At 41.1% G+C, this 12,456-nt stretch overlaps 1 protein-coding gene across 2 annotated transcripts in view; it reads right to left on the bottom strand.

The window, feature by feature from the left end:
• Positions 1-12,456, bottom strand: part of LOC306886021 (uncharacterized protein) — a 129,607-nt gene that overhangs the window by 92,069 nt on the left and 25,082 nt on the right. For both annotated transcript variants that reach the window (XM_079442872.1, XM_079442873.1), the window contains exons 4-5: positions 12,320-12,393; positions 9,231-9,349 (exon numbers count right to left, since the gene is read on the bottom strand). In XM_079442872.1, coding sequence (XP_079298998.1) covers positions 9,231-9,349; positions 12,320-12,393 — 193 coding nt within the window. The remainder of the gene's footprint in view (positions 1-9,230; positions 9,350-12,319; positions 12,394-12,456) is intronic.

The following is a 12,456-nucleotide window of genomic DNA, read 5'->3' as shown; positions in this document are numbered from 1 at the left end:
CAGCTAAGGAAATAGCAGGATTGAAGAAGCAAGTGGCAGAGTTAAAGGCTCAGTTGTCAGCCCCTGAAATCCCACAATATCGGTCCGGGAAGACGGCAAAATTCCAGCATAGGCAAACCGGGAGAGATGAGAACAGTCAACTCAGAAGTAGTTCAGTGACATCCACTCGTCCTCGTCCTGGATACTGTTTTAGATGTGGTGAGGATAGACACCTAGCCATCAATTGCGAAAATGACCCGAACCCTTCTAAGGTAGATGAGAAGAGGCGCCAGTTGAGAGAAAAACAAGCCCAGTGGGACCTAAAGAACCAAGCCACTACTACTCAGTTAAACACCACGCAGTCTCTGTAGCAGGGCATATGGAGACTGGGACGAAGCATCATTGCCCTAAAAGCAAACTGCCAAAAGGACTAATTGGAATGAAATGCACTGCCCAAATCATTGTAGACGCAATTGAAGTGAACTGCCTTTTAGACACTGGTTCCCAGGTGACTACAATTCCCTTGTCATTTTACAAAAATAACTTGTCTCATCACCCCATGAAACCCCTGGAATCTTTGCTGGAAGTGGAGGGAGCCAATGGACAATCAGTGCCTTACCTTGGGTATGTGGAGTTAACTTTAATGTTTCCCAAAGAGTTTCTAGGAACAGATGCTGAGGTTACCACACTAGCACTGGTGGTCCCAGATTTGGTAAATATACCACAAGTCCTCATCGGTACAAATACCTTGGATGTACTTTACTCCAGTTATATACCAAAAGAGAGCCCCAAATCAGCTTCTAAAGGGTATGCAGCTGTACTAAAGACACTTGATGTGAGGTATCGACAATCATGTGCCAAAACCCTTGGGTGTGTGGCATTAAAAGGGGCAGTCCCTGAAACTGTACCAGCAGGGTGCACTGCTGTTCTTGATGGAGCCGTCTGTCTGAATTACCTTCCAGCAGAAACACTGACTGTTATAAGTCCTCCCACCATATCTTCTCTGCCAAGTGGTCTTTTAGTTGCTAGTGCATTGCACGCCTTACCTGTGAAACGTTTCTTCTCCTTGCCTGTGGTAGTCAAGAATGAAACCCAGACTAACATAGTAATCCCTCCCCGGTCTGTGATTGCAGAAATGCATGCTGTCCAGCAGGTGATAAACAAGCCATTAACAAGTGATGTTTCTGAAACATCAGAAAGTCCTCAGATAACTCTCGATTTTGGAGACTCCCCACTGCCCTCCGAATGGAAAGAACGTATATCAGCCTTGTTAAACTCTATGTCTGAAGTTTTTGCTTTGAAGGAAATGGATTATGGACACACTGATAAGGTGAAGCACCGAATTAAACTGAGTGACGAAACTCCTTTCAAGCATAGAGCTCGTCCCATCCACCCACAAGATATTGATGCCGTCAGGAAACATCTACAGGAGTTGTTAGCAGCTGGTATTATACGAGAGTCTGAGTCACCATTCGCATCCCCCATTGTAGTGGTCCGAAAAAAAGACAACTCAGTGCGGCTATGTATTGACTTTAGGAAGCTAAACTCTCAAACCATACGAGATGCGTACGCACTCCCAAACCTGGAGGAAGTGTTCTCTATGTTAACTGGTTCCAAGTGGTTTTCTGTTCTCGATCTAAAATCCGGGTATTACCAGATTGAGATGGATGAAGCGGACAAGCAGAAGACAGCGTTCGTATGCCCCCTTGGTTTCTGGGAGTTTAACCGTATGCCGCAAGGGATAACCAATGCGCCAAGCACATTCCAGCGGCTCATGGAGCGCTGCATGGGTGACTTAAATAGAAGAGAAGTCTTAGTTTTCATCGATGATCTTATCATCTTCTCCGAAACCCTTGAGGAGCATGAGCGCCGCCTGATACAAGTCCTGAATCGTCTAAAAGAATACGGATTGAAGCTCTCACCCGAAAAATGCAAATTCTTCCAAACATCTGTGCGCTACTTGGGCCACATTGTCTCCCAGAATGGTGTAGAAACTGACCCATCAAAAATTGAGGCCATTAAAACCTGGCCAAGGCCCCAGAACCTTCGGGAACTAAAATCCTTCTTAGGATTTACAGGATATTACCGCAGATTTGTTAAAGATTTCTCCAAGATTGCAAAGCCGCTCAACAATCTTACAGCTGGCTATCCTCCGGTTCGAAAGGGAAAAAAGAAAGATAAAGATCATACTTACTTTAATCCAAAAGAGTCTCTGGGTGACAGATGGACTACCGAGTGTCAACAGGCATTTGAAAGCCTCGTGGAAAGGTTAACCTCTGCTCCTGTCTTAGGGTACGCAAATCCTTGTCTGCCTTACCTATTGCATACAGATGCTTGTGCTACAGGACTAGGAGCAGCCTTGTATCAAGAACAGCAGGGACACATGAGAGTCATAGCATTTGCCAGCCGTGGATTAACAAAGTGTGAAGCCAAGTATCCTGCCCACAAATTGGAATTTCTGGCTCTCAAATGGGCAATCACCACAAAATTCCATGACTATCTGTATGGGGCAGACTTCACAGCGGTCACTGATAGCAATCCCCTCACCTATGTCCTTACGTCTGCCAAACTAGATGCTACTAGTTATAGATGGTTATCCAGTCTCTCAACCTACAATTTTAAGATCCAATACAGAGCTGGAGCACAAAATCAAGATGCGGATGGATTGTCTCGTCGTCCCAATGGTGAACCATCAGATGATTGGGAATCTAAAAAAGAGCAAGAACGAATCAGACAGTTCACTCTATATCATCTTGGAGATCTTGAAGGCAACACCAAGACAATCTTACCTGAAGTAGTGGAGGCCATCTGTGAAAAGCATCACGTCAATCAATCCCATGATTCTCAGTCTTTCCCGTTGACCTTGGTAGAGTCTCTGAGCATGAACGCAAAGGTATTACCTCCAGAAATCCAGGAAGAAGATGGCCATGGTCTCCCAGAAATTCCTTGTCTGTCTGAAGAGGATCTGATCAGGAAGCAGCGAGCTGACCCTGAAATTAAAGAGGTAATTGAGTACTTGGAGTCTAACAACAAACCTTCAAACTTGAAATTCCACTTACCTGCAGTAACCTTGTGGATGAGACAATGGAACAAACTTGAGCTGAAGAATGGGTTGTTATATCGGAAGAGGATGGATGGAGACAAAGTGTTGAACCAACTGGCTTTACCTGAAGATCTTCGAGGAATTGTACTTACCAGTCTTCATGATGACATGGGGCATCTGGGTCTGGAGCGAACTCTCGATCTTCTCCGTTCCAGATTTTATTGGCCGAAGATGGCAGCCGATGTGGACATAAAAATCAAAAAGTGCGAGCGCTGTGTTCGTAGGAAGACTCCTTCACAGAAAGCAGCTCCCTTGGTGAATATTCAGACCCATAGGCCTTTAGAACTAGTTTGTATGGATTTTCTGTCGCTGGAACCAGACAGCAGTAACACCAAGGATATTTTGGTCATCACAGACCATTTTACCAAGTACTCTGTTGCTATTCCTACCCGTAACCAAAAAGCACAAACAGTTGCTAGATGCCTATGGGATAATTTCTTTGTCCATTACGGTTTTCCAGAAAAGCTGCTCAGCGACCAGGGGCCAGATTTTGAATCTCGTACCATCCAAGAGCTATGTAGAATTGCTGGCATCCGCAAAGTGAGGACCACCCCCTATCATCCTAGAGGGAACCCGGTGGAACGCTTTAATCGGACTCTCTTACAGATGCTAGGCACCCTGGAGAACAAAAGCAAAGCTCATTGGAAAGATCACGTCAAACCATTGGTGCATGCTTATAACTGCACCAGGAGCGATGTAACTGGATACTCACCATATGAGCTAATGTTTGGGAGGCAGCCTCGACTGCCGATCGACCTTGCTTTCGGACTTCATACCAACTTCCCATTACAGTCCCATTCGCACTATGTGAAATCCCTAAAGAGTAGATTGGAGGAAAGCTACAGAGTTGCTTCTCAAAATGCATCCAAAATAGCTGACCGGAACAAAAGACGTTTTGACAGAAATGTAGTTGCTTCTACACTTGAACCGGGTGATCGAGTCCTTGTGCGAAATGTCAGATTGAGAGGGAAACACAAGTTGTCAGATAAATGGGCCTCTGAGATCTATGTGGTAGTCCGGAAAGCAGGTGACATGCCAGTATATACAGTCTGCCCAGAAGGGAAAGATGGACCAGTCCGCACATTACACCGCGACCTTCTACTGCCTTGTGGGTTTCTACCCCTGAATGAAATTGAAGGAACAGACCCTCTGAAAATTCGTCATAAGCCTAGAACCAGATCCCACTCTGCACATGAAGCGGTTCCTCAAGAACATCTGAGTAGTCAGTCTGAATCAGAGGATGACTCTTATATTGGAAATTCAGGACGCCAATTGGAGTTTAGTACGAAAATTATTTCACCTCCAGAACATCCTATGCCCGTAGAGAACTTACCTGAAACAGAGTTTCTCAATTCCCCTGCTGCTGTGGTAGAACCTGTGAACGAAACCTTACCCGACACTGGAACCCTTCCGGCTGCCGTAGACCTTGTAAAAGAAACCTTACCTGACATCAGACTAGAAGAGGACTCCACAGATAATCAATCAGAAAATGAAGAAGAAAATAGTATACCTGTTCAAGATGGAGATACTGTTGAAGTGGAGAACTGCAAAAGCAACGGCATTGAAAGTACTGAGCCCCCAGAGTTGTTAGCACCTATGAATGGAAGTGTGCTGGAGTTTTCAGGTCTGTCGGACACTGTGACGGAGGAAACACAGTCCAATGACACAATCTCACCTGCCCAGGATGTTACAAGTAACCAGCCCGTTACAGATGATAACCTTGGAGCTATTGACACTAGACGTTCCAAAAGGCAGCGTGGGCCTCCTAACAAATTCCAGTATCATAAACTAGGAAATCCCCTAACACTAGTCATTCAGTCCTTACTGCAAGGGTTGAGCTCTGCACTTACCACTTCCTTGGAAGAATCCACATCCATCAGTGATCAGTCCTTGAATATGTCTGGTGCTTTTCCTATAGTGGTGACAAGTCAACCCCAAGCATGCCCGAGGACGTGCCTGAATTCAGAGGGGGAAAGTGTAACCCAGGTTACCAGTGGACAGAGACAAAATGCACTCCAAATTAAACAGAGTTAAAGTATAAAAAGATCATACTTTCAGATCAAATATAAGACTGCAAACAAAATAATTCATTATATAGAAATGGAGAAATATAAATATTGAATGTTATAAATATGTCCAATAGCGTTATCTCCCTTTACATAAGCCTCCAATGAGATCGCATTTTGAGTGACGTCATGGAAAATTCCGCTATCGCGGCACTTTTAGAGAGCAGCGCCTTCTAGAACTTTCTTTTCTCTGTGAACCTCTGACGCGAGCAGATGCTTGTGCTGCTCCGGGAGATTTGAAGCTCTGATTGAGTCGAGAAATTGATGTAAGAGTTGTATAAATGCCTCTAAATCATTTATATGATGACGATGTAGAAATAAGTAGTGGTAAAATGAGTGAAGTGATATGATTGTTCACGTTATGTGTTGACCGCATGTCAATGACGCAATATTAGCGCGAGTTTAAAAGCTAATACAGTGTGTGTGTGTATATATATATCTCTAACGAAGGATTCAGAGAGAAGCAGTTTATGCCCGAGAATGACATTTTGAGAACGTGTATCATCTGGAACTTCCCTGGTTCTTCTGATGTACATGTAAACGAGTTCCTTGGTGAGTTAAAATAGTTTCAATAATTTCAGTATTGTTCAATAAGGTTCATTTAGGATCATATTAAGTGTTACATCAAATTATTGTTTATTTGGTGCAGTATTAATGGCAAATACAGCCAAGTGTAAAATGGAAGATGTAATTAGGCATTTATGTGAAATTAATGCCATGGAATGCAATGTATGGGTGTTAAATAAGATGCTTACCAGAAAGTATGCAAAAACGTGTTTATTGCACAGACAATTTATTGCATAAAGACAATTTATTGTACAGAGTCTTATAAATGGACATTATTTGCTGTGTTTTATTAGAAGTTGTGTATAATCTGAATTGATTCGTGTATATAGTGTCAAATGCTAATTGTTTTTTTTTTGGGCCTTGTGTTTTCAAGGCCAGGTTTTTTTTTTGTGTTCTTCTGCTTTTGTTTCCATGTGAGTGCTGTGATGTCCAATTGATGAGTGTGATCCGTCCTGCATGTGAAATCGAACGAAGTGTGAATCATTCCTGAAGTGTGGACCGTCTCAGCTCTTCCTGTGTGTGTAACGGTGGGGTTGGACTGGCGAGCCGCCCGTTTAACGAATCCTTTGAATTCCCTGTTGAAACTGAACTTTCTCGTCTTTGAACGGTAGGATTAGAACCACACATCAATTTATTCTGTTCCATCCAGGGCAGAATAGGACGACTGAATTAAGTGCCTCACGAACTTTTGGACTGAGTTTACAAACTGATCTGTTCATTGAGAAACATCAAACTTTTGGACTTTCAAATTTTGTTTTGTTTGTTTCATTTTCTATTGTTTTCCTTACGCCTGTGTGAGGTTATATGGTCCATGTTCAACTAATCAACTAATCAATAATTTCATTCTAACAACAAGGTAAAAGAAAAGAACATTCAGTAAATTCAAATTTGTTCTTACCTCATCCTTTTGTTTTGAGTATTCATTGCTGCTGTATCATCTCTCTCTCCCTGGACGAACCTAATCTTTTGAGCCCACTGGTCCATTCGTAAAGTTGACACAAATTTATCACGTGTAACGGGTTACACATACATCTAAATTAAAATTGACCCTTATGACTGGTTTTGTGGTCCATGGTCACATATTATAACATTTTAGTATGAATGTAATGTAGGTAAACATTGTATTGTTTAGTGCACAGAAAATAATTCTGCATTAAATATCTTAAATCTATACATCTACAGTGGCTGTTCGGTAGAAATACAAAGGTAACTGTTATTTTTATCATCGAGTTTCCCGCGTCATGCCCTCTGAGGCGCGTGTATTTCCACCTGTGGTGTGTGTGAATGTACAACACACCTCTGTCACCCAACACACACATGCAGCTCAGCCCGCGGCCCTGACCCATGAAACCCATGAAAGCCACAATTACTGCAGTGCTCCCCGACGGCCCGCGGCAGTGTAAGTCCATCCCAACCCTCTAATTTCTAATTACCGCCGCCTGAGGCAAGGTGAAAAGCCAGTGCTGATAGCATCTTCTCTTCTACCTGTAGCCACGCAGAAAAACACACAGTTCAGTGTGCGCACATAATTACACTTTTCCAGACATGTGGGGAATTTGCTTTTAGAGGAAGATCTGTCAAGAGCCGGAGCTGCTGTTGGGGTTTGGAGGTAAGCCGTGCCGGCGGATCGCTCAGGGCTCATTTGGACAAGCGTTTCCACGTCGGGTGATATTTAACATTCCTTCAATACACACATGGATCCGGTGTGTGCCGGTCTAAACAAACAACAACAACAACAACAACACAAAGATCCTCTGGAGTGTATTTCTGTCTCCTGCAGCTCATGTGAAGGGTTTAAAACACAGACGTGTGATCGCTCATATTCACACACCGAATTATCTGCTTAAAAACACATTTAGAAGAGCGCAGATAAGACACGGGACGGGATTTGGAAAAAAGGGATTTTGATAGAAAAAAAAAACAAGAGGTAATCCCAATTCATCTGAAACCCTTCAAATAATAGAAAGGGACAGAAGATTTACAACTGCACATTTATATTCTAATCATTCAAGCTTTAAAACTGAATATAAACATTACACGTAAAACAGCCACTGGGTTATAACACAACCCATTCGTGTAAAGCACAAACAAATACATCATTTCTAAATAAACATGCTTTCAGGAGAAAAAAAAAACACATTTGGAGTCTTTGCACATTATTTACTTCATAGCAGTACTTTAAGGGTACATATTACTACTCCAAGGTACTAATAAGCACCTTTTAGGAGTAGATAAGGTACAAAGGTGTCATTTTAAGGCTGTTGCTCCAGTGACAAGCTGTTACACCCCTAAAGGTACAATATTTGCAGATGTTTTTTTGGCAGTGCAGCATGTGTCTTGACATTCATGTTCAGTTTTAAAAACGATGAAGGCAAACAGCACTCCGATGTTAATTTAAAAAGAGGAAATCATAAATTTGTGTTAAGACAGGGTCACATTTAGCATTGTTCAAGTGCAATTTTGCAGCTGAAAGAATGTAGGACCGGACATGGCACAATACCATGAATGAAATACAGGAATAATGATGATGAAAGAAACATTGCTCTTTTTTATGAATCATTTGATTATGAGTAGACACCGACAGAACAGCTGTTTTTTGTTAACTATCTTCACCCACACAGAGGTCATAAGAGCTTTATGTTTTATCAGATCATAATTAAAAAACGAATACTTCCCAACCCTAAATCCTAACTGGATGAGCCACGTTTGAAGACACAGTCTATGCAGGGCTCCAAACTGCAACCAAAAATATTAATTTGTGAGTGACGTTCTTGCTGAGGTCACCACTGGCAACTATATATTTACATTTACATTTATTCATTTAGCTGATGCTTTTATCCAAAGTGACTTACAATTGCTATATATGTCAGAGGTCACACGCCTCTGGAGCAACTAGGGGTTAAGTGTCTTGCTCAGGGACACATTGGTGTCTCACAGTGGATTCAAACCCGGGTCTCTCACACCAAAGACATGTGTCTTATCCACTGCGCCATCACCACCCCCTACATGTAATGACATAAAAATTGGCACGTAATGCCTTTTTTTTCTGATTGTTTTGCGATCACATCTTTTGTTTGTTATGTTCACGTATTAAACTGAGATAATGCACATCAAAGTTTTAGTGGAAAAAAGTGCTACATGCCCTTTTACATGGTGTTTGAACTGAAATGTGTGTTGGCACCCTATAATGATAAAGATCCATCCAGTGGTTTGTTTGTAATCTCGTTAAATGTTTACCCCTTTCTCAAATCGAGCCGTCTGTCCGTGTGATGTCACATGGACGGAGGCCCCTCCCACGATTGTTGATTGACAGTGACAGTGATTGAGGGTGAGTAAGTAATGACAGAATTTTCATTTTTGGGTGAATTAACCCTTTAACGTCACTTAAGATCACATTTGTTCTGTGCTTCTCACTAGTTTCAGCCCTGCGTCACCTGAAGGTCAGAAGCCTAAGAAGAGGATCATTGTAAAACCTCATTGGTAGCTGGACTGCTCAAGTCCTGCCCGTCACCCACCGTACGCTGCCACTTTGATGAGGAGGGCTTGGAGGCCACTTGATATGATCTCTCTGAGCAGCTCGGCCTGGTCTCGACGCCACAGGTACGCCAGCGGCTGGAGCTGCAGTCTCACACACCTGCAGAGAGAGCCACAGCGTCAAGCCCAGAAATGGGAGAAATCAAAGGCGTAGAATTAGTCGGGTGCGCTAGGGACATGTCCCAACCAATATCCAGCGACTACCAAATTGTCCCTAGCAATAATTTTGATCAAACGATATATATATATATATGTGTGTTTTTGAAATTTCAGACGCATCTAAATATGTCATACCATCCATATTATCTAAGTTAAAGTAAATATGTTAGAAAACTGTGCGTTTTCAAGGACGCACATTTAATACATGGCCAGAGTAAGAACGAGAAGCGCAGCCGCATTTAGAAGACAGCAGTCCAAAACAGTTCAAATAAAAGATCACTTCAGGAATTAAAGTTGTGTTGATAAGTTTGAAATATGGTGTTTGACAAAACAGAGCAAACAGAAAAATAAATTGTGATCTGTAGCTATTATTAGCTCTCTATATAAAGCATACTGGCAGAAAGACAAATGTTGTGCTGAAAGATGCACAATAAACAAGTCATTATGTACACTAACAATAATTTGGGACAAATATAATGTGATTTTATGGTAAACTATGCGAGTGGCGCAGGATTTGAAGCAGCGTCTGGATCACCGCAGACAGTCTTTAACTTTAAAGCAAACTGTTAAGTGAAATATCCACAAAATAACAACAATGAAATAAGAGTGTGCGGTTTATCTGTCAATCAGATTCACATGAAAGTTTTGTTACTACAGCAACAGTAGTTTTCTTTCAGAATCATCCTGGGTCCAATTCGATTAATATTAAAATAAAGTTATGCGTGATTAACACACCCAGCGCTCTGATGCTGCTGTGATGGTGCTGGTTCATAAAATCTAATTTGAGTAATTATTATCTGTAAAACATAGCCTACAAACTTAAAATACGCTGTTTATGAATTACAAAATTATAAAAATGTGACCCTAGACCACAACAGCAGTCATGAGTAACACAGGTATATTTGCAGCAATAGCCAACAATACATTGTATGGATCAAAATTATACATTTCTCTTTTATGACAAAAATCATTAGGATATTAAGATCATGTTCCATGAAGATATTTAGTACATTTCCTACTGTAAATATATCAAAACTTCATTTTTGATTAGTAATATGCATTGCTAAGAACTTCATTTGAACAACTTTAAAGGAGATTTTCTCAATATTTAGATTTTTTTGCTCCCTCAGATTCCAGATTTTCTAATAGTTGTATCTCAGACAAATATTGTCCTATCATAACAAACCATACATCAATGGAAATATTATTTATTCAGCTTTCATATGATGTATAAAACACAATTTTAAAAATTTGACCCTTATGACTGGTTTTGTGGTCCATGGTCACATATGTTGTGCTCTGCTCTTATGTTCCCAACAACGCCAAAAGCAAACCTAGGCCCTTTGAGAGAAATACAAAGCAAACTAAGCAAGCGTGGAAGAGGATATGGATGCATGTGAAGTGAAAACAGGGCGGCACTCCGACACCACTTCAAAGACAAATTAGCGCTCGCTCTCTGGCTTGGCAGAACGCCACCGCCGCGCTCATGTGACACGGGTGGATGTCCGCTCAATGCCAGCGTCACAGGTCAAACTGAGCACTGCGGTGATTAGGGTGATTAGCACGACACGGTCGAGCCCTGCGGCATTACGGGCTGTCAGGTATACAGATGGAGTTACAGCATTTACCCCGCGGTATCAGCGGAGGAACAATAGCTGACTGACAGCTAAAGTGAGCTGAAGCAAAAACTGCTGCAGAGACCAAGAAGTGAAAAACACATTCACAGCATGTTCAGAGAGTTTGTGGTGTCCGTCTAATGTTCAGAGTCACTGGAAGTTTGACATCCTGAAGACAACATTGATTTGTTTGAGCAAATGTCTGAAACAACCTACAGAAGGAGTTTGGGGCGGCACTTTTTGTTTGACTGACCGACGAAAGACAAGAGCAGTGTTCAAGAAACAGCCGATTGCAATCTGATTCAATGACACTTCTACAAATATTATATAGTTATGCATTCAAATCTTTCATAAAACAAGATTCTTTGAGCATGAAAGCATGACATATCTCATTAATTACACAACTGTTTTTAATTAATACTTTTATTCATCAAGGATGCATTCAATTGATCAAAAGTGACAGTAAAGACATTTATAATGTGACAAAAGATTTATATTTCAAACAAATGCTGTTCTTTTGAACTTTCTATTCAAAATAAAATGTATGACGGTTTCCACTAAAATATTGTGCAGCACAACTGTGTTCAACATTGATAATAATCAGAAATGTTTGTTGAGCAGTAAATCAGTATATTATAATGATTTCTGAAGATCATGTGACACTGAAGACTGGAGTAATGATGCTGAAAATACAGCTGCAGATCACAGAAATAAATTACAGTTTAACACATATTCACATAGAAAACAGCTGTTTTAAACTATTATAATATTTCACTATATTACTGTTTTTACTGTATTTATGATCAAATAAATGCAGCTTAGATGAGCAGAAGAGATTTCTTTCAAAAACATTGAAAACCTTTCTGACCCTAAATTTTGCTTTTGAACAAAGGTAGATTTAAAACACACATGGGTTTACCTTGATAATGTTCTATAAATGTGTTTATTTTACAGGTACTCTTCAAACACTTCGGGTTTAGTCAGTGAGTTGAGTTTGAAACAAACGAGACAAACGAGCCTGATCATTAGTAGTAGTGTAGTAATACAGATTTTAATGCCACATCAGCATCTGATGATAGCTTCATGGCAAAATACAAGACTTCCTGATCATATTAGCATCTGTGAATTTGATTTATTAATTTATTCATCCAAAATGATGCACAGTTCTACATGCTAGACACAAGGCATTGGTAAATTGGCTAATTGTTGTGCCAATGACATAATGGAGTCTATTAAGTGTCGTTTATGTGTGAGAAAGGGAAAGGAGAAACAAGAGAGAAAGAGGGTCCACTTACACATTTTCCACACGTACTCTCTGGTAGTCAGACAGAATGGCCCCAACAGACACAGCCTCAACACGCTCCTTCTCCTGAAGAACGAGAGGAAAGCAAATCAAAGGTCTGAGACGATAGATGAGAAGCTGCAGGTTCAA

Source organism: Barbus barbus (genome assembly GCF_936440315.1).
Source record: "Barbus barbus genome assembly, chromosome: 20".
NCBI classification, from domain to species: Eukaryota; Metazoa; Chordata; class Actinopteri; order Cypriniformes; family Cyprinidae; genus Barbus; species Barbus barbus.
The sequence above is the reverse complement of the archived record's forward strand: the minus strand, read 5'-3'. Positions and strand labels throughout refer to the sequence as shown.